This window comes from Carcharodon carcharias, chromosome 3, assembly GCF_017639515.1.
Source record: "Carcharodon carcharias isolate sCarCar2 chromosome 3, sCarCar2.pri, whole genome shotgun sequence".
NCBI classification, from domain to species: Eukaryota; Metazoa; Chordata; class Chondrichthyes; order Lamniformes; family Lamnidae; genus Carcharodon; species Carcharodon carcharias.
Genome location: NC_054469.1, coordinates 222760880 through 222783190, shown reverse-complemented (window position 1 = coordinate 222783190; position 22311 = coordinate 222760880). Strand labels below are relative to the sequence as shown.

The following is a 22311-nucleotide window of genomic DNA, read 5'->3' as shown; positions in this document are numbered from 1 at the left end:
CTCTGTCTCTGAGTCAGAAGGTTGTGGGTTCAAGTCCCACTCCAGGACTTGAGTAAAATCTGGGTTGACACTGCAGTGCATTACTGGAGAGAACTGTGCTGTTAGGGGTGCTGTCTTTCAGATGAGGTGTCACACTAAGGTCTCAGGTGGGTGTAAAAGACACTATTTTGAAGAGGAGCAGGAGAGTTCTCCCCGGTGTCCTGGCCAATGTTGTTCCCTCAACCAATATCACAAAAGAACAGGATATCTGCTTCTTATTGTGTGCAAATTGCTTGCTGCATTTCTTACATTACAACAATGACTATACTTTAAAAGCACTTCGTTGGCTGTCAAACAATTTAGGATGCCTTGAGATTGTTAAAGGTGCTATATAAGTGCAAGTTTCTTTTTTTCTTTAATTTTTTTCTAAATATAGCCGTACTTTATATTTTCCTGTAGTGTGCTTTGTGCCTACATCCCCAGACAGCAGTATGTGACATTGTAAAAAGTCAGTGGTAAACTGATTTGTAAGTACTACACTGCCTGTGTCTTCAGCAACTCAGTTGGAATACAAAAGCCGAAATGTTCAGTGCACAAAGGTTACGATAGACTGAAGTAATTAAATGTACCAAGTCCATAGTTAACTCAAATAACATGCACAGGCTTTAATTTTTAATGACCTCTCTTTTATGTTGGTGCAGGAGTTTATCCTGAACCAGGATTGGAATGACCCCAAATCTCAGCTGCAGCAGTGTTGCCTGACCCTTAGAACAGAGGGGAAAGAGCCAGACATCCCTTTGTACAAGTGAGTTTTATATGTGGTGTGAATGGAATTTTTTTTTGTTGCAGGGTACTCGTGGTATATTTTCTGTGCACCAACTGTAGAACTTTGAAAATGTTACGTTCCTGTCCGGTCTAATATACTTCAATGGGTTCAAAAGGATTGTGTACCTGTATTTATATTCCGTTATTTGTAACTGGAGCTCTTTGTGCAGTCATTTAACTTTTGACATTTTGGTATGTAATATTAGGATAAGGAGCTGGGAAAAAAGATGCAAGTGGAAAGTATTGTGGTCACAGAATGGTTACAGCACAGAATGAGGCCATTCAGCCCATTGTGTTGCACCAGTTCTCCGAGTGAGCAATTTGCCTAGTGCCATTCCTCCTCCCCCGCACCCCTCCTTCCCCTCACCCCCCCCACCCCCCAACCCAACCCACAACCTTCTCCCCGTCACCCTGCGCATTCTTCCTTTTCAGGCAGCTATCTGATTCCCTCTTGAATGCCTTGATTGAATCTGCCTCCAGCTCACTCTCTCAGGCAGCGCTGTCCAGATCCCAACCGCTCGCTGCATACAGAAGTTTCTCCTCGTAATGTCAGTGGAAGGCGCTCGTACACTACTGACCTGTATTTAATTCAGTTTTTGGGATCCCAGTCCTCTAAAGATGAATTAATAGTGAGAAATGAGGAAATGGGCTGGATTGTTTTTCCCATGCTGATGCCGCTCTGGGGTCATTCATGGGAAATCGATACTGTGTCAGCACAGCTGTAAAGCCTGACCAAAAGTGAACGTTTTTACTCAGAGCTAAATTTGACATTGTACAGGTTAACAAAATAAAAGATTTTTACAGTACGTGACTAGAGAACTCACCCTGTCACAGGTTTTGAGTTTGACAGATGAACGGTTGTTTGATGTGAATCCTGAAGTGTCTATTCCAGTGTCCCCTCCTATATTCCACCCTCCACAGTCATCCAAAACTCTGCTGCCCTTGTCCTGACACACATCAAGCCCTGCTCGACCATTAGTCCGTGTTCATTGACCTGTATCGGCTTCTGGTCCGGCCAACGCATTGATTTTAAAAACTCACCCGCGGCCTCGTTGCTACCTTACCCCGGTAACCTCCAGCGCCGCAACCTTCTCAGGTTTGCACCTCCTCACACTTGGCTTCTTGTGCGTCCCTGTTTTTTTTTGTTAATTTAATCCCTCCGCCCACGGCAGCTGTGTCTTCAGCTGCAAAGTCCGTAAACTCTGGAATTACCTCACTGACCCCCACCGCCTCTCTATAACCCCCGCCTCAAAACTCACCTCTGATAAAGGTTTATGGTCATCTGCCAAACCTCTCCTGATGTGGCTTTGTGTCACATTTTGTGTAGTAACGCTCGTGTGAAGAGACTTTCACGATATCAAAGGCGCCATGTGAATGCAAGTTGGTGTTGGTCCACTGATTGTTATTTTTTATTCTTCAATGGGATGTGAATGTCACTGGCCAGGTGAACACTTATTACCCAGGCCTAATTGCCCTTGATATGACAATCTGGTAGATTCACGGTTGCCATTATTGCAGCTACCCTTTTTATTCCAGACTTATTTAATTAATTGAACTTAAATTTCCCCCAGCTGTCATCGTGAGATTTGAACTCGTGATCTGGATCATTATTAGTCCAAGTCTCTGGATTACTAACCCAATTATGTAAGCACTGTATTACCACCCCCTTTAACATTCGTTGAGGTTACCTTTGTGTGCAACAGGACTTAATTACACGAGAAGTCGTACTCCCTTCTGCTTGTAGTGAATGGAAAACCCGGGTTTGCCCATGTTGTAGAAGTTGAAGACATCAGTTATTTTACCAGTTAGGCAGAAGCGAAGATTTTACGTGAATGCAATTTGTTGACCGTGTTTCAGACTGGAACTATTGAGATTGTGCCTTCTTTCCTATCAGGATCCTTCAGACAGTGGGACCATCCCATGCCAGGACATACACAGTGGCCGTGTATTTCAAAGGAGAAAGGATTGGCTGTGGTACAGGTCCAAGGTAGGATTGTATTTCTGAACACTGCAGCATTACCTTGAGAGCCATTTGTGCGATTGTTCCCGGCGAGCTGTGTGGCCTGGCAAACCAAAAAGGGAGTACCACCTGTTATATTCAAGAAGCCAAAACCACGGTGATTGTTGTAGATTTACCTAAGGTGGAGAAAAGCACAGTTGCAGTACATACATATGAGTATATACATACAGACGCATTAGGAGCAGGGGTAGACCTCTTGACCCCTTGAGCCTGCTCCGCCATTCAATAAGATCATGGCTGATTGGATTGTAACCTCAACCCTGCGTTCCTGCCTACCCCCGATAACCTTTCATCCCCCTTGCTTATCAAGAATCTACCTACCTCTGCCTTAAAGATATTCAAAGACTCTGCTTCCACAACCTTTTGAGGAAGAGAGTTCCAAAGACTCACAACCCTCTGAGGAAAAAAAAATTCTCATCTCTGTCTTAAATGAGCGACCCCTTATTTTTAAACAGTGAGCCCTAGTTCTAGATTCTCTCAGTAAAAGATTTGGCATTGAACCTGCGTTAAAATCTTCAAAGAGCGTTTCACACGTATGAGCTGGTTTTTGTGCATGTGTCGCATTGATGTAGACTGGTTTTGTGAATTGTGTGTTGCAATTATTTCGGAATTATTTCTGCCAAATGAAATTTAGCCAGGAATTAGCAGACCCCCTCCCTCAAGGAAGTTGTCTGGCAGAGACGCAACTTTATACAGGTGATTGGGTTTAACAAGCTTAGCTGTCAAATTTCAAAGTTCCCAAGTGGGTTGCTGGATTTGATGGGAATGTTGTAAACTTCATTTTCACCTTCTCTACTGTGGTGGCATTGATTCTCCTCCCTGTTCCTTGTAAACATTAACTTTCCTGACAGGAATCAACTGTAACTCTACTCTACTGGCCCCACTTTGCCCTGTGCAGGTAGTCATAATAAAACAGCATCCATAAAAATTAGTCTGACGTTAAGAGTATTAAACCGAGCCTCACTGCAAAAAAGAGATGCGCTACTGAAGCTTTTTGCCTTGCACTCATCGGGACAAATGAAAAAATGCCAAATTTCAAAGGGGCATTAGAAAACTTGGGCCAGGACTTTCCAGTTGTTGGGCGGGCTCGGCGGGAGTGGGCGGCGGCAATCGCACAGCTGACCTCCGCCCGGGCTCCGCACCGTGACAAATTAGGGCCCGCCCTGCGTGGATCGCGAGCGGCAGCGCTGAGCGCCACTTGTGCGGGCGAGGGGAGGAGGGAGAGCTGGCCTGGCATGTGCTTCCTCAGGGAGATCTAATCGCTTTTTGAAAAAATGATGAAGTACAATAACAATTCAGTGAAACGTGTCTCCTCATGTGATTGTGTCACATCACATGAGATGGGGCATGTTTTTCTTTTCAAAATAGAGTTTTTATTTCATCAGTGTTAGCTTTAGGGAATCTCATCCCGCTCCTGGATGAGGTTTCCTAAAAAATGTAAAGGCCGCTTGGCCTTTTTGCCTGCCCGCCGACCGTAAGCTTGGACAGGCAGGGTAAAATTCAGGTTGATTACCTAGTTAATGTCCTTAATAGGCCTTTCAACTATCAGCGGGTGCGCAGCCAACACTGGCGCATGCCCGCCGAACGAAATATCGCGGCCGTTCGCGAAGACACGGGCCGCACACCCGACATCATTGCGTGTCACTTTACCCTCTGGCGTGTCGAGTGCGTGGCCAGACGCCGAATGTAACAATCTGCCCTTGCTGAACAATCCCAAGTATGCTAAGAATTGCCCTAACAACCAATTCAAGATCATCAGTTGGGCTCACAATGTAACTCACTCTGTGCTTTCTAGAAGCTACGTGTATTCACATGCGGGGACCTGTCCTTTGCAGGCAAAAAGGAGTATGTCCAGGTATTGCGCCGTTTTTGGAAATAAACAAAAGCATGGTGGACTGTAGTTCCCTGGTGCATTTGCCATGGCAACGCCTCAACCAATCAGAGCCACATTGCCAACCAATCAGCACCCCTTTCCTCATGTAGTATAAATTGGTGCTTCCTTTGAAATTTGCCATTTTTGTATGTCCTGATCGAGTGCAAGCTGAAAATCTTTGACAGTATGTCTCTTTTTTTCAGCAATACTCAGGTTCTGTACTACTAAGCGACTATTAATATTAAACTGCCCAAACAGCCTGACAAATATCCAATTTGTTTTATACTGATTTGAACAGTGCGAAAAGTGCATAAGCTACATTGAACATCTTAAATGGAAACATTTGAATGTTTAATTACCCTTTATCATAACCCATTTGAAAGATAATGACTGTAATCACCACTGTGGCAGGAATCATGCAGAGGTATTGTGCAGCAATAGCATAAAATAATTAACTATTGTGGGTGTATGCAATTTCTTGTCTGATTTAACCTTTTCTTTGACACAAATTATTGATTCTTGGAGCACTGCTATGTTAAACAGCAGGATATTATCTTTCTTTATTTGTGGAACCCGGAGACGAGATTTCTCTCCTAAATTCACTGTCACAAATATGGTCAGACGTTGAATGTACTCTGGCAGGACACATTGATTCTGACAGCACAGGGCCGGGAGAAGGCTTGTTATTTAACCCGAGAATGCCAGACACACTCAGCAGATCAAGTGGCATCGGTGGAGAGAGGAACCGAGTTAACAGTTCAGGTTAATGACCTTTCCTCATTAACTGGAACAAGTGAGAGAAATCTCAGATTTTAAGCATGTAGGAAGAGAAGGAGGAAAAGGGGGGAGGGGAGGAAAGAACAACAGGGAAGGTTTGTGATAGGGTAGAAGGCAGGAGAGATTAAATAGCAAAGGACATGATGGTGCAAGGCAGAAGGAGATGGCAATGAGACAAGTAAAGGATGGGTCCAGGGAAGGTGTAAATGGAAAAGACAGAGGCATCACCAAAAGCCGCCATCTGAAAAAAATAAATGGTGGCAGAGGTTATGATATGAAATTGTTGAACTGAAGGCTGTAAAATACCCTATCAGAAGATCAGGCTTACGTGTGGGCTTCACTGCAGGAAGCCGAGGACAGAGTGGGAGTACTGTGAAGAATTAAAACCACAGGCAACTGGAAGCTCGTGGTCAATGCTTGCGGACAGAGTGGAGGTGGTCAGCAAAAGCGGTCACTCAATCCGTGCTTGGCCTCCCCAGTGAGCAGTGAATACTGTATGCTAAATTGAGAAAAGTACAAGTGAAGCGTAAATTCTCCTGGAAGGAGTGTTTGGGGGCCTTGAGCTGTGAGAAGGGAGCAGGTATTTCAGGTTTCAAGCCTCCGCAGTAATTTGATTTTGTATCATAAATTTAAGTTTGCCATAGCTCCTCACACAGGGTGCCTCTTTCTTTTAAATAAAAAAGCCAGAATTTATTTTGGTAGTTTGTGCAACCTTCCCATAATTTCTATGACATTTTATTCAATATAAGGAAATTGATGAAGTATTATTGCAGATACCTCTTCCTGCAGAACCATTGCTAGAAAATGTTAATAACAGAATTTGAATTATAGTAATAATTCATTTTGCTAATACTCCCAGCCACAGAGGTTCAGCAGCCCACAGTAAAATTAGCTACAATACTGTAAGATTTCGCTCAAAGGACAAATTAATGGCGAGGGGAATTGTAGGAGGTAGAGCTAACTGAGAGATTAGTTTGTGGTCTCCGCTCCTTACCTGTGGGAGCTGTGATTGAAATGTAGTACAAGGAAAAGCAATAAAGGTTGTCTCTTAATGGTAGGTGCACATTTTCATAGGTGAATTAAGATCTGGTAGTTTAGCTTATTCTGTGAAGAACATAATTAAAGAGCTTAAAATCTTTTGAGTTTGCTGCCATGCCATTTCCTGATTATAATCACTGTCTGCCTCAGGGAAGGGAAAATGCAGTCTGCATTATTTTTTTGGTTTAATAGGCTACGTACTAACATTGTAAGAGCGGGAGAATGAGTGGATCACAGAACCCCCACAAATTCTTCTTAATACTACCGTTTATATTTCCACCTACAAGGGGCAGCATTTCAAGTGGTAGTTTTCGGCTGATGGAGGTGGGGTGTGTGATTAAAGTTTGTTGCTGATATAGTATACAGACGGCACTGAATGGAGCAGAAATTGAGGTCCGCCCACACTCGGGGTTCCTGGCGCAGTATTGACTGTCCATTCTCTGCACTGTACTGTAACTCTGCTTCAGTCATAATCCCACTGAAACAGCCCACCTGCATCTCACCAGAGTGTTGTACAGCATGCAATGAAAAGGGAAAATGTTGGAAATACTCCGCAGGCCATGCAGCATCTGTGGAGAGACAAACAGAGTTGACGTCAGGTCTGTGACCTTCTGTGAAGGCCCGGATGAACGATCACAGACCCGAAGCGTTCATCCTGTTTCTGTCTCCACAGATGCTACCTGACCTGGTGGGTATTTCCAGCATTTTCTGTATTTATTTCAGATTTCCAGCATCTGCCGAATTTTGCTTTATTACAGAATCTTGGTGTTGAATTAAACTTTCTTACCTTTTGAAAGAATTAGTGTCTGCTGTTACGATCCTGTTAGGGACTGTGAACATACAAAGAGAAATCTGAACACCTTGTTTTAACCAATAGAACTGTACCACAAGATTTCACGTTTTTAAACAAGAACAAACTTTACTGAATATAAAAACACTTAAACAAAACAAGCAATATTAACTTAACAATATGGTTTATAACTCTGTATGCCACGCAGTCAGTTTTTTTCCTTACTTCCCCCAAGAATTCTCTCATACTCCCTGATAGCTTAGATTTATTTGGTTCTGTTGGGACCACCAACATGTATGCCACAGTCCTCTGGAAACTACTTTACTTCTCCTGAATTCCAGCTATTCTCAGAGGTAAAGCTTTCATTTAATACCTCTTGACCGTCCCTTGTCAAGTTTGCCTTCCCAATACTTCCAAGCTAACCTGTTGGTTGCTTTACTTTGCCACAAGACTCCATGAGGATCACTGTAGATTTTTCCACATAGCTTCAAACAGGACAATCTTCCAGCTTCTTTTCCCTCATGAAATTCAAACTGAGATTAAGCCTCACCCGCATTCCATGCAGTGATTGATGAAGTTAGCTTTTTCTCTGCTTGCAGTGCCGGCCTAACTGTCATTTGCTTTTGGCTATCTTCTCTCAGTGAGCTGCAAATTGCACACATCAGATCCAGGCTGCAACTAAACCCGCTCAGTAAACGCCCAGGTAAATTGAAAACAGAGACTTCCCCTAAGAGCCAACCATCTCCATGACAATATGGCATTCTCTGGGACGTCCTCACGTTCAGATTCATTATCCCTTACATACAATTTACTTTTTGATCTGATGAATTAAATGTGTTTTGCCACCCTGAATGCTTTTAAACTAATTTAGCCCTCACTCCCAAAACAAAAGCACCTCTCCAGCCTGCCCTTACTGCAAAAATTGCAGGCGCCATGTCTCCACCAAAAGGCCCAAAGATTGGTCATCCATTGTCTACATTTCTGTTTATGATCTTACCTTTCTAACTGTTAACCTCTGAAGTCAACATGACCCCAACATCTTAAATGTAATAGACTCCAAGCTTGTTTGAATCGCATTCACCCCGGGGTGGCTGATCAGCCTGTCAGGCAATACCTCATCTTCTACGGTTAAAATTTTAACTCCTTAAACGAAAAGTTACATCCGAAAATACACGGGGGCCGAGTCTTACCTATGTCAGGCGAGCTGGGCGGGAGCAGGCGGGCGCGGAGCCGATCGCCGCTCACGATTGGCTGCGTGCCGCCATCTTAAGCAGGCAGGCCAGCTAAGGCCAGTCCAGCCTGATACACGTTCTGTAGTGCTCAGCTCTACCAACGTGGGAGGGGCGAGGAGGAAGAGTTGGCGCTTTTATGTGCACGCGCACGAAGGAGTGCAGAAACCTCCCCGAGGCACAAAGCTGCCCCCTCATGTGACAGCATCACATAAGCTGGGATATGTTTGCGAAGTTACGGAAATTTATTTATTTATTTTGTTTTATACAAGCTTCAGGCAACCTCATCCCGCCTGTGGATGAGGCTTCCTGAAAAATGCGAAGGCCGCTTGGGCTCTTCCCCTGCCCACTGACCTTAAGGCTGGATGGGCAGCGTTGCAAACAACTTAAATTGCTTTTTTAATGGCTTTAATAAGCCGTTGAGAGTTCGGTGGGCACGCAGCCGCCTCCAGCATGCGCCCACTGAATGAAATATCGAAATGAGGCGCGATGACATCTGGATGCATGCCCGGCCTCAATTTACCCGTCAGTGTGTCAGGCCCGTCCCCGCAAGCCGACTACAATATTCTGCCCATGAACCACAAACGAGATGTTCTCAGCACTGTCATCTCCATAGCTCCAGTCTTCCACGACTGATGGGGTACAAGCTTTGTAGAACTCCATAAACTTTTCTACTTCCATCCCCCTGACAGTATTCCCAGGCACGCTCAGCATCAACTTGCATTTACATAGCACCATTAACATAGTGAAAAGCCCTAAGAGCACCTTCAAACAAATGAGCTCCTCACTGTTCGTTTTGGTGCCAAATATCAGTTCTAATTCTGCAACTAAAAAGCTGTTCCTTTGTATTGTAAGTAGGAAACATTTACAATCGATATTGATCAGGGGTCTGGGATTAGTTTTTCTTAAGAGTTGCTGATTTAATCTGCATAGTGGTGGGGAAAAGCTGCAGCTCAGCACTCACTCTGATTATTGTACATGGGCACTGGCTGGTGCAGTCAACTATAACATTGTCTTTTCATCTCTATGATCAAGGTTTGACTCATAAGAGCATAAGAAATAGGAGCAGGCGTAGACCACTTGGCCATTCAATACGACCATGATAGATCTTCTACCTCAACTCCACTTTCCTGCCCACTCCCCATAACCCTTGATTCCCTGAGAGATCAGAAACCTATCAATCCCACTCAACAGTGGAGCGTCCACAGCCCTTTGGGGTAAGGAAGATTCAAAACCCTCCGATGGAAGGAATTTCTTCTCACCTCGATCTTAAATGATCAACCCCTTATTCTGAGACTGTACCCATGTTCTGGATTTCCCCAGCCAGGGGAAATGACTCCCCAGGTGTCTACCCTGTCAAGCCCCGTTAGAGTCTGGCATGTTTCATTGAGATCCCCTCTCATTCTTCTAAACTCCAGAGAGCATAGAACCAGTTTACTCAGCCTCTCATCCTAGGGCAACACCCCTCATCCCTGGATCGAGTCTGTGAACCTTTGCTGTACCACTTCCAATGCAAGTATATCCTTTAGGTACGGAGACCCAACTGCGCACAGTATTCCAGGTGTGGTCTCATCAAAGCTCTGTCCAATCCAGTCTTGGAATGAAAGTATTCTCTTTCTGTCAGGTGCACTCTTTCTACGTGGAGTTCAAGAGGGCAATCAATCAAAAATGAAATCCTACTAGATTTATGTTCACAACACAACGTCCACCATAATTTAACACTCGGACAAAGTAGGAAGATTTGCAATTGTGCATCGGGTACTGATTTTCTGAGATTGGGGTTAAGTGCCCCTCTTGGGTGATGTAAGGGGATCTTGAATCTTGAAAAGAGAGACATGTTGCTGAAGCTTCTTCTCTTGCACTCATCCGGACAAACACAAGAATGCCAAATTTCAAACGCTGACAACAATTTATACTACAGGAGGAAAGAGTTGGCAAGTCGACTATGATTGGCCAAAGTGTTGCTATGGAGAAAGCACCTTTTGCGCAAAGGTGTCTTGAATTGTGAAGACCGGTGTTAGATACCAAACTAAAAAGTTAAGCGAGTTGAGATACCTCAAGTTAAAGGTTATGCCTGAAAGCTTGACGAAGTTAAAGTAATTGTTCAAACTGAAATTTGAATTAATGTTAAGTGCTTGGAGAATCTGTAGGGGATTCCATTGGGCAGCATAGCAGCAGAAATCATGGCGAAATTAGATAAAATGCTTAAAAATTGGACGTGTTCTGATGGTATTTTGGGCTGATGTCCTGCAGCAGCAGGAAACGGAAGAGGACCCTGTGAGATTTCAGGGCCTAGCAATTGAGTTTGGTCAAGCACTGGGACCTCCGGACAACCCTGGGAATCAAAATTCTGAGGAGGCTGAATCAGAGAGATATCAGCCACTGAGACTGGCTGAACACCATTTGTTTTCTGTGCTTCAGTCACCCTGGCCCTAAACTCTGGAACTCCCTTCCTTAACCTCTCCATCCCCCCCACCTGTCCGTCCGGTAAGAAGCTCCTTAAAGCCTCTTTCGCCAAGCGTTTGGTCACATGTCCCAATACCTCCTATAGCGGGCTCAGTGACGAATCCTGTTTTATAACACTCCTGTGCGGCACCTTGGGAAGTTTCACAACGTTAAAGGCACAATACAAATGCAGGATGGTGGTGTTGTTGTTGTTACTCAAAAGGGCTTTTTAATTTTGTAGTTGAGATCCAGTAGCATTTTGCTTAAAAAAAAAATGCTGAAATGAAGCTGATGTTTCTTGTACCATCTTTAAAGATTAATATTAGCGGCTGGAAGTGATGCAGCGTCCGAACTTTATAATTCGTCACCCATTTTGTATTATTGCACTTTGTACAGTCAGATCAAGATGATTAAATCGGCAGCAGCAGTTGCATTCCACTGGCAGCTTGATTGAAGTCCTTGCAGGTTATTTCATTTGGCGCTGCTTGAGAAAAGATACATTTCAGCCGTTTTTATTATTGGCTCCGAGTGGTAGCCGCACACAAATAAAAACATCAGGTTTATTGGCTGCCCCCACAGCCAGACAGTGATGAAATCTCAACCACCATTCACCCACTCCCCAGACTACACTTACTTATGAGAAAGGCAAAGAAGACCCTGCTCTGTTAGTGAAACTGTTTCGTAAAAACTGCACAATCTGGCTCCTGCTCAGCGCTTCGGTTTGCCATCCTAATTATTATTTTCTCTCTCAAACAGCATTCAGCAAGCAGAAATGGGAGCTGCCATGGATGCGTTGGAAAAATGTAAGAGAATTTTTTTTTCAATGTCTACTATCTCTGTCCCTTTTTAATCCTTAGAAGATTCAGCAGAGTAACTAAGCTGTACATTTGGATGAACTGGATTAGAACTGATGAATAAGAAAATGACCCTAGGTATTTCAGAAGATATGCGACCCAAAAGTCCAAACCAGAAAGCTGTCAAATCAAAGGTGCTTTAGACAGATCACGTCAGAATCATCATTCTGATCCTTGAAAGCAAGGTCGCCCCATTTATTAATGCAACTAGGAACCTTTACCCAATCGGTAGCATTCACAACTCTGAGTCAGAAAGTGCACAGAGTTTAAAGCCCATTCCCAGCAGTCCCTGTGGATTTGAAGTTGGGTTGACGTTCACCCCGGATACTTGATCAGGTGGATTATGTATGAATTGCGTCCTCTTTGTGCCCCATCTCCTCTTCCCCTGCTATATAGAACTAATCGCCTTTATTGGCTGCTATAGAGGTGGCTATGACCATGAGCGCAACATTCCTTTGCAGCCTGTCAGCTCGTTTAATCAGCCTGTGAATCCTCCTGCCACTTCTGCCAGGACAGATACAATAATTGAAAACCAGGAAGTTTTGTACCATTTAAGGCAACTCATATGAATGACTGTTGCAGGGAAAGCTCATGCTGGAGGAGCAGTTCAACATTGCTCGAGGTTAACTGAACTTCCGCGTTCATCCAGCGTGGAGTTTTCATTGAGAGGAATGGCCACTGTGATTAATCAGTCCTTGGATTCTTGTGAGAAAGACCCATTAGTTACATCCAATCTACAGCACAGAAGCAAGCTGGCTGGACCAGGCCAGTGTTCTTGCTCCACATGAACCTCCTTCTCCTCTTCATCTCACCCCATCAACATATCCTTCTATTGCTTTCTCCCCCATAAGCAGGATCTTCTGGTTGGCGAGCGGGGGCAGGGCCTGCTCACTGATGTGTAAAATGATGCAGGATGAAATCGGTTGGAACTCCCGACGTCACTTCCATTTTCAGGTCAGTGAGGGTGGAGCCAAGTCAGCTGCGCAGCCGCTGACCTGTCAATGGCCAATTGAGGCCGTTGAAAAACCAATTAAAGTCATTAATGGACCTGCCCGACCAACCTTAAGGTTGTGGGGCAGGCCGGGAGCCCTGGCGGGCTTCTGAAAAAGCATGAAAACCTCATCCAAGGGCAGGATGAGGTTTCGTGAGGATATTTAAATTTTTATCAAATCTTTCACCAAAAGTTATGGACACGTCCCAACTCGTGGCCGTGTCACATGAGGGGACATGTCAGGTAAATTTTTTTTATTATTTCTATTAAAAATTTTAATTCTGAGCCGATCTCCCTGAGGCAGCACTTAGCCTCAGGGAGGTCAGTGCACGGAAGAGCGCATTCCCGGCTGAGGGAATCCCCCCGCCCCCCCCCCCACCCCTGCCTGCACAGGGGTGGGCTAGCTCTTCCGGGCAGATGTCACGCTGGATGGACCTTAATTGGCCCGCCAACATAAAATGGTGGTGCGCCCGCCTGGGCCCATTCCTGCACTCTTCTCTCTACCCCCTCCCCCCCACCCCTCACCAAATGGGGTGAAAATTTTTCCCCATGTGTTTATCCAGCTTTTCCTTAAATGCATCTAGACTATTCGCCTGTGGCAGTGAATTCCACAATCTCACCACCCTCTGGGTAAAGAAGTTTCTCCTGAATTCCCTATTGGATTTATCAGTGACTATCCTATAGTTCATGACTTCTAGTTCTCCCATAAGTGGAAACATTTTGTCTATACTACTGAACCCTTTCATTGTCTTAAAGACCTCTATCAGGTCATGTCTCATTTTGTACAGTAAGAAGCCCCTGGCTGTTCGATATTTCCTCTCAGTTCTGGTGCCATTCTTTGCAAATCTTTTCTTGCATCATCTCTGGTGCCTCCTTATCCTTGCTATAACCTGGAGCCCAGAACTGTTCGTATTACCCCAGTTTGGTCTAACCAAGGTTCGATAAAAATTTAACATAACACCTCCGCTTCTCAGTTCTATCCCCGAGAAATTAATCCCATTTAGGTTTTTATTTTCCAAGGTGTACGCAGGCTCCTTATTCCTTTAATTTAAACTAAGATCTCCAGAAATAAAATGAGTTCTCTTGTTGCTACTACATCATTTCAAATGAAGCAGAACGACCTCTGGAGCTTTTGAGCATTAGGGGAAGCAGCATCCTTCAACAATAACATTCTTCTGTAGAAACATTCTGGCCAGGATTTACCCTCAGCCGGGGGGTGGGGCCCACTCGCTACTCGCTGACACGTAAAGTGACGCCGGATGGCGTCGGTCGGAACTCTCTCCGTCACCGCGCCCCATTTAAATTTTCAGGAAGGCGGGGGCGCAGCGAAATCAGCTGCGGTCCCGCCGACCTGTCAATGGCCAATTGAGGCCACCGACAGAGTCTTTTAAGTACTTAATGGACGTGCCCGTCCAACCTTAAGGTTGTGGGGCAGGCCGGGAACCCCAGCGGGCTTCAGAGAGAGCATGAAAACTTCATCCACGGGCGGGACGAGGTTTCATGCAGATTTTTAAAAATTCAATTAAAGTGTTTTTAAAAAGTGATGGACATGTCCCAACCCACGTGACAGTGTCGCGTGAGGGGACATGTCAGGGAATTTTCTTTCTCTCTTTTTAATATTTTTTAACATGGAGCCGATCTCCCTGAGACAGCACTTAGTCTCAGGGAGATGAGTGCATGCGCGAAAGAGCGCACCCCCGGCTGAGGGAATCCCCTCCCACCGCCCACTCGGGGAGCGCATAGCGCTTCCTGGCGGACGTCGCACTGGGTGGGCCTTAATTGGCCCGTCCATGTAAAATGGTGGCGCACCCCCAATCGGGGGCGCCAATCGGAGGTGCGACTTTGCGCACTTGCTCTTCAACTCCCCACCCCCCCCCTACCCCCATAATAGGGGAAATATTCTGCCCTCTGTCTATCGTGGTTGAGATATCTGTGCATGAAGAGTACAGTTGAGTCAGGCTATGGCCATTGACCGTCAAGTGACCACCTTTGGCTGAAGTGTGTAGGCCTGATGATAGGAGGAGATCGGAAACACTGTCACCTGGAACATGCTTTAGAAGAAGATAACCAGGTTAAAGACTATTAACCATCACATCCTGGGGTTAGCAAATGATGTCTTGAAAGGAACAAACCTGTTGGAGATTAGTGCCTGAAGCTTGACGATGAAAGACCTGATGCAACGCATCAAGTACCAAAGTAGAACATGTAATTATAGGGCTGCCTAAGGAATGTCAATGTTAAATTGAGGTGGGAGGTAGGATCAGGGGAGATAATTGTCCTGTTCATGGCCACATATCAGATGAATTTTGGGTAGATGGAATTCAATCAAAATAATGATCATGCTTGCTCATCATTATTAGTGGATAGATTTGCTAGCTAGTCGATAATCAGGGAGGAATCTTGTCAGGTTGTTTATTGAAGTCTTGTGTTACCTCAGAGTGAGACCGATTGGTTCTATTATTCTATTCCATCGAAGTGAAGAATTTGTGTTCTGATTCTGCCTGTTTTCCGCAAAGGTCATTCAAGTATTGCCATTGTCCCTACCCTGTGTACTAGTCCTGACTAGTGCCTGCCAAAGCAGAGGCAAAATTCCACGCCTGCTGGAAGCCTGAAATAATAAAAAGAGCAAATGTTGGAAAGAGCAGGCACGTGGAGCGAGAAACGGAGCGGAGCATTCCTCACGTTTTCCATTCTTATTTCAGACTCTCTGCATCCGTAATGTTTTATCGTAGGAATAAATTGAGAGCAAATCAGATTTAAGCCAGTTCAGTCAGGAACCTTCTCCCAGACAGTGAGATTGTCCTGAAAATGGGTGTGTGGAACGCTATGTAATATAAATGCAGTACCTGCTAGGAAATGCTAGGGCAGTATACCTGAGATTTTCCACTTGGGGCTTTGCATGAAGCTGGTTCAGTCAGCAGTGTCGGGTGTCAATCTTACAAAAGTGTCCATATATTCTTGTGTGTGAGCCATGGCTCAGTGGGCAGCACTGTCATCTCTCAGTCAAAAGGTTGTGGGTTCAAGTCCCACTCCAGGACTCGTGCACAAAAGTCTGTGTTGACATTTGGGAGTGCTGCAGTGTTGGAGGTGTCATCTTTTGGACTAGTCATTAAACCGAGGTCCTGACTGCCCTCTAGGGGACTGTAAAAGATCATACATGAACCTTATCCCTGGTAACCTGATCAACAGTTCTGCCTCAGTAAACATCGATGAGCCAAATGGCCGCTTTCTGTGCTGTAAATAACTTTATGACAAAAACAGACTCTCTGATCATTATCACATTGCTATTGGGAGCTTGCTGTGTGCAAATAGGCTGCCATGTTTCCTATATTACAACAGTAACCGCCCTTTAAAAATACTTCATAAACTGTAAAGCACTTTGGGACACCTGAAAGGTGCTATATAGAGGCAAGTCTTTCTTTTCTTTTATGCTATATGTTTATCCCATATGATATTACCTGACCTACCATCTTATTCTTAGGAAAAAAAAATGCTTTCATTTCGTTGAGAGGTCACAAGTGAATTCTCTGAAATACCAAAACTGAGGACTATACCCGTGTACCCAGAAATGTGGTCCTTTTTAAAAATTCTGCCAAGGGATGTGGGTGTCACTGGCGAGCTTAGTATTTTGCCCATTCCTAATTCCCCTTCAACTGAGTGGCTTGCTCAGCCGTTCCAGAGCGCAGTTAACATTCAACCACATCACTATGGGTCTAGAGTCACATGTAGGCCAGTCTAGGTAAGGACATCAGTGAACCAAATGGGGTTTTACAACAATCAGTGATAGTTGGCATAGTCACCGTTACTGATACTAGCTTTATATCCCAGACTTATTAATTGAATTCAAATTCCACCAGCTGCCGTGGTGAAATTTGAATCCATGTCCCCAGAGCATTTGCCTGAGTTTCTGGATTACTAGTCTAGTGGCATTACTGCTAAACCATTGTCTCCCTGCACCCCCCCCAGCCACCATCATGGTGCTGTCAATAAATGTAGATTTAAGCTATTCTGGTTTTTCTTTGTTCTGCGAAACTACAAAGTAAGAGCTTTGGTATTGGTTGCATCCTGTGTTTTTTTGGTAAAATCTAATGCTTCTTTCTGTTTCAGGTATTCTGCACAATTCAGTGAGAGGAAATCACAATGTGACTGTACCTTTTAAGAGCTTTGCATGCTGATGCTTAATCAGCTTGCTACAGTCACATGATCTCCCTCCTCCTCATGCTCGCAATGCAAACCTGACTCCAGACTAGACACTTGTGTCTTTTTCGACAGTGTCTTGCTGTTACTTCTCTTGTAGGAAAGGCTCTCTTAGCTTAGAATCTGTCAACAAATTTTAACGCTTGCTTTGCTGTCCCTTCTATAAAACTCATTCATGGGAGCTCCGCTGCTCACACTGAATCTCACCACCATGGAGAACTTTGTGCTTTTGTTTACAAAAAGGTACCTGGGTGTTATAAATTCAAAGACATAGGTATGGCAGGCTTCAGGTTGTGTGCGCTCGATTGTTGCCTGTATATCAAAGATGTGTTTATTACCTTCTATCGATACTTAGTTTTGAGAAGTGTGAAAACCTCCTCTGTCTGCCCTATTGGATGGGAAGAAACTTCCTCCAACTAAATATTGGGAAGGTCAAAGCCATTGCCTTCGACCTCTGCCACTGTTCCCGAGCCATCGACTCTATCCTGTTTCCAGGCAACAGTCTGAGGCTGAACCAGTCTGTTCACAAGTTTGGTGTTGTATTTGACCTCGAAGTGAACTTCTAACCGCACATCCGCACCATCATTAAGACCAAAGCTAAATACTGGAGGTGCTGGAAATCTGAAATAAAAACAGATGGTGCTAGAAAAACTCAGCAGGTCTGGCAGCATCTGTGGAGACAGAAACAGAGCTAACGTTTCAAGTCCATATTACTCTTCTTCAGAGCTAAAGAGAAGTAGAAATGTGATGCACTCAAAGGCAAATGGCATTTACATTGCAATCTATTCAAGAAAAAATATTGTGTACGTGTGATAAAGGGACAGCAATAATCATGGGTGATTTTAATCTGCACACAAACTGGAAAAATCAGATTGGCAGTAGTAGCCTGAATGAGGAGTTCTTAGAATGCTTTCGAGATAGTTTCTTAGAGCAGCACGTTCTGAACCAACCAGAGAGCAGGTTATATTAGGCTTGGTATTGTGTAATATGACAGGATTCATTAGTGACCACAGAGTAAACGCACCCCTAGGTAGCAGCATCCATAATATGATTGAATTTTACATCCAGTTTGAAAGGGAGAAGAGCGGGTGTAAGACTAGTATCTTAAACTTAAATAAGGGCAACAATGTGGGGATGAAAGCTGAGCTAGCAGAAGTGAACTGGGAAACTAGTCCAGAGGACAGATCAATAGAAAAGCAGTGGTAGCCATTTAAGGGGATATTTCAGAGTATTCAGGATAAGTACGTTCCGACTATAAAGAAAAATTCTAAGGGGGGTCCCACCATCTGTGGTTAACTAAAGAGGTTAAGGAAAGCATCAAACTTAAGGAAAAAGCATACAACTCCACAAAGATGAGTGGCAGGACAGATGATTGGACAGAATACAAAGAACGGCAGAGAATGGCTAAAAGGTTAATCAGAAGAAAGAAGTTAGAGTACGAGAGGAAGCTAGCTGGAAATGCAAAACTGGACAGCAAGAGTTTGAACAGGTATTTAAAAAGGAAAAGAGTAAGTACTGTGAGTGTTGGTCCTCTAGAGAGTGACAATGGGGAGTTAGTAGTAGGTAATAAGGAAATGGTGCAAGAAATGAACAAATATTTTGCTTCTGTGTTCACTATAGAGGATACAAAAAAATTCCAGTAATAGCTGCAAATCAGGAGATAAACAGGAGAAAGGAACTTGGTGAAATTGAAATCACTAGAGAAATAGTACTGAGTAAATTGATGGAGCTGCGGCTTGCAAGCCTCCGGATCCCAATAGACTATATCCTAGAGTCTTAAAAGAGGTGGCTAATGAGGTAGTCAGTGCACTGGTGTTAATTTTCCAAAATTCGCTAGCTTCTGGAAAGGTTCCATCAGATTGGAAAGTAGCAAATGTAACCCCTCTATTCAAGAAAGGTGGGAGGCAGAAAACAGGAAACTATAGGCCAATTAGCTTGACAGCTGTCATGGGGAAGATTTTAGAACCGATTAGGAGGTTATAGCTGGGCACTTAGAAGAGCTCAAGACAATCGGGAAGAGTCAGCATGGTTTTGTGAAAGGAAAGTCATGTTTAACCAATTTTTTGGAGTTTTTTAAAGGAGTAACATGCACAGTGGATAAAGGGGAACCTGTAGATGTGCTGTACTTGGATTTCCAGAAGGCATTTGATAAGATGCCACATCAAAGATTAGTACGGAAAATAAAAGCGCTTGGTGTAGTGGGTAACATATTAGCATGGATAGAAGATTGGCTGGCTGACAGAAAGCAGAGAGCATGCATAAATGGGTCTTTTTCTGATTGGAAGGATGTGACGAGTTGAGTCCCACTAGGGTCTGTACTGGGGCCTCAACTTTTTATGATTTACATCAATGACTTAGGTGAGGGGAGTGAAGACATGGTAGCTAAATTTGCAGATGACACAAAGATAGGTAGGAAAGTATGTTGTGAAAAGGAGATGAGGAGGTTGCAGATGGATATAGATAGGTTGAGTGAGTGCACAAAGATCTGGCAAATGTAGTTTAATTTGGGAAAGGGTGAAGTTGTTCACTTTAGCAGGAAGAACAAAAAAGCAGAGTATTACTTAAATGGAGATTGGCTGCACAATTCAGAGGTGCAGAGGGATCCAGGTGTTCTAGTATGTGAGTCACAGAAAGTTAGTATGCAGGTACAGCGAGTAATTAAGAAGGCTAATGGAATGCTATCCTTTATTATGAGAGGGATTGAACATAAAAGTAAGGATGTTATGCTTCAGTTATACAGGGCATTGGTGAGACCCCACCTCGAATACTGTGTACGGTTTTGGTCTCCTTACTTAAGGAAGGATGTAAATGCATTGGAGGCGGTTCAAAGGAGGTTTACTAGATTGATACCTGGAATAAGTGGGTTGTCTTATGAGGAAAGGTTGGACAGACTGGGCTTGTTTCCATGGAGTATAGAAGAGTGAGGGGTGATTTGATTGAAGTGTACAAGGTCCTGAATGGCCTTGACAAGGTGGACATGGAAAGGATGTTCCCTCTTGTGGGTAAGTCCAGAACTAGAGGGCACTGTTTTAAAATTAGGGGTCGCCCTTTTAGGACAGAGATGAGGAGAAATGGTTTCTCTGAGTGTTGTGTGACTTTGGAACACTGCCTCAGAAGGTGGTGGGGACGGGGTCATTGAATATTTTTAAGTCAGAGGTAGATAAATTCTTGTTAGGTGAGAGAACAAAGGTTATCAGGGTTAGACGGGAATGTGGAAATCGAAACACAAGAAGATCAGCCATGATCTTATTGAATGGAGGAGCAGTCTCGAGGGGCTGAATGGCCTACTCCTGTTCCTTTTCCTTATATTCTTATGTTCTATGACTCGTAAACCAACCCTCTTGACTTTTCTACCCATGGGTTCTGTTACTTGCTAAATATTGTTGTCTTCAGAGCCTTTAGATATTTGTGTGTGTGTGTGTGTGTGTGTGTGTGTGTGTGTGTGTGTGTGTATCTGACAAACTGAAATAAACAATATGCTTCACTCCCACATAGTATCCGGCATTCCCATCTCCCCATTTCCTATCTCTACGGCATCTGCACCATTTTGCAATAAAATCACTTGGGTAAATTAGTTGCTCATTGTTCAGTGATTGCTGCAGTGATTTTGTGAAGGTTTTAATTGTGTGGCCCATTGAGTGTGGGACTGAATACGGTGATCTGACTGTCACTATAAGAAGATGGTACATGTGCAAACATATTCTGGAGTTTAGAAAAGTTGAATGACAATAGGTGGAAAATGAGCACATAGATAATCAAACCTCAATCGTTAAATATTAATGAGGATCTGATGCCAACGATTGGGAGTTTTAAACAAAAGGGAAATAAATGGAAGAAAAACACAGTCCTTCAGTCAAATCAACTATTATATTAGAAAAATTAGATTCAAATGAATACAATTTTCTAATTGTGGGGTATTGTGAATACTGTATACATGAGTGGATTCAGTTCAGTGATGACTTTTATCAAAGCTTTTTTGCAATACAAAAAACAAATTAAGACAGATAATTAAATCAAAATAAATGTTGAGTAAATCCCTTTGCACCTAAAGTGTGTTGCTATCGAAAGTGTTTTTCAGCGAATATAAAGAGGCATAAATTTGAGATAAAGGATGTCTTCATCTCCAATAACAAACCACATTTGTAAACTAGCTTTTCTCATAGACAGTGTTCACCTCACTCAGATTCTGAAGAAGTGTCTATGCACTTTATTTATGGTTTACTTACACACACACACACACACACAGACACACACACACACACACATACACAGACAGACACATACACACACACACACACAGACAGACACAGACACACACACACACAGACACACACACACACACACACACACACCCTTGAATACAAGACCAAACTAATTGTCAGAATTTGAATCTACATTATGCATCTGTGAACAGTTGCCTTGCTCAGAATGGCACTTCAGAAGATTCGAGCAGTTCAGGGCTTATTGGATTCTTTCTGTTTATCTTCATAACCTGCAGTCATGTTCCCAATAAATTTACCTTTCTTAAATATGTTAAGTAATGTTAACTCTATTTACTAGAAGTCCAACACCTATCCAAAGCCAAATGTGAGGTTAAAAATTCTTCAGTTTTGGTCCTCGATTGGGACTTTGTTAGTTGTTTTTTTTTTTACATGGTCTTTAATGTTAAATGTATCAGCATCTGTATTAAAGGAGCAGAAGGAGACCATTCAGCCCCTCTAGCCTGTCCTGTTGCCCTTCAATGAGGCCATTGTTGATCTGAATCTGAACTCCAGCCACCTTGGCTTCAAATTATCCATTTTTTTTTTCAGAATATTAAAGAAACTGGACTAATCTTTCTCATTAAAATCCTTTAGGAGAATAAACGTGCTGGAAAGTGTCCATGCTTTTGTTTCGATGAGTGCTGTTTGAGCTAAATTTAAAAACATTTTGGGAAGGGGCAATTGCACTAAACTGGATCTCATTCGGTAAGAACAGGTGGGCCACGCGCTCCTTGGAAAATAAGTTTCCAAAAGGGTTGTTGGGACAAAGGGATCTTGGAGTATAGATACATGGATTACAAAGTAGTTTTGCTGCTTGATTAAGCAATTATTTTGAAAAAGCAAACCAAGTACTGAGGTTTGTTTCCATAGAAATGGAATTTCCCTGCATTTAAATTCTATTAATAGCAGTTCCCTGGGTCATTCCCCATGGCAAAGCTTTGACCAATGAGAGGCGACTTGCCTAGTTTGAATTCAAACAATTGGTTACTGTTCTCTGGTGCATTCTGCATGGCAACGCCTCTACCAATCAG

At 43.5% G+C, this 22311-nt stretch overlaps 1 protein-coding gene across 2 annotated transcripts in view; it reads left to right on the top strand.

Annotated features, from left to right (window-relative positions):
- Window positions 1–22311, top strand: part of drosha (drosha ribonuclease III) — a 159217-nt gene that overhangs the window by 124592 nt on the left and 12314 nt on the right. For both annotated transcript variants that reach the window (XM_041184702.1, XM_041184701.1), the window contains 3 exons: window positions 681–784; window positions 2699–2791; window positions 11733–11779. In XM_041184702.1, coding sequence (XP_041040636.1) covers window positions 681–784; window positions 2699–2791; window positions 11733–11779 — 244 coding nt within the window. The remainder of the gene's footprint in view (window positions 1–680; window positions 785–2698; window positions 2792–11732; window positions 11780–22311) is intronic.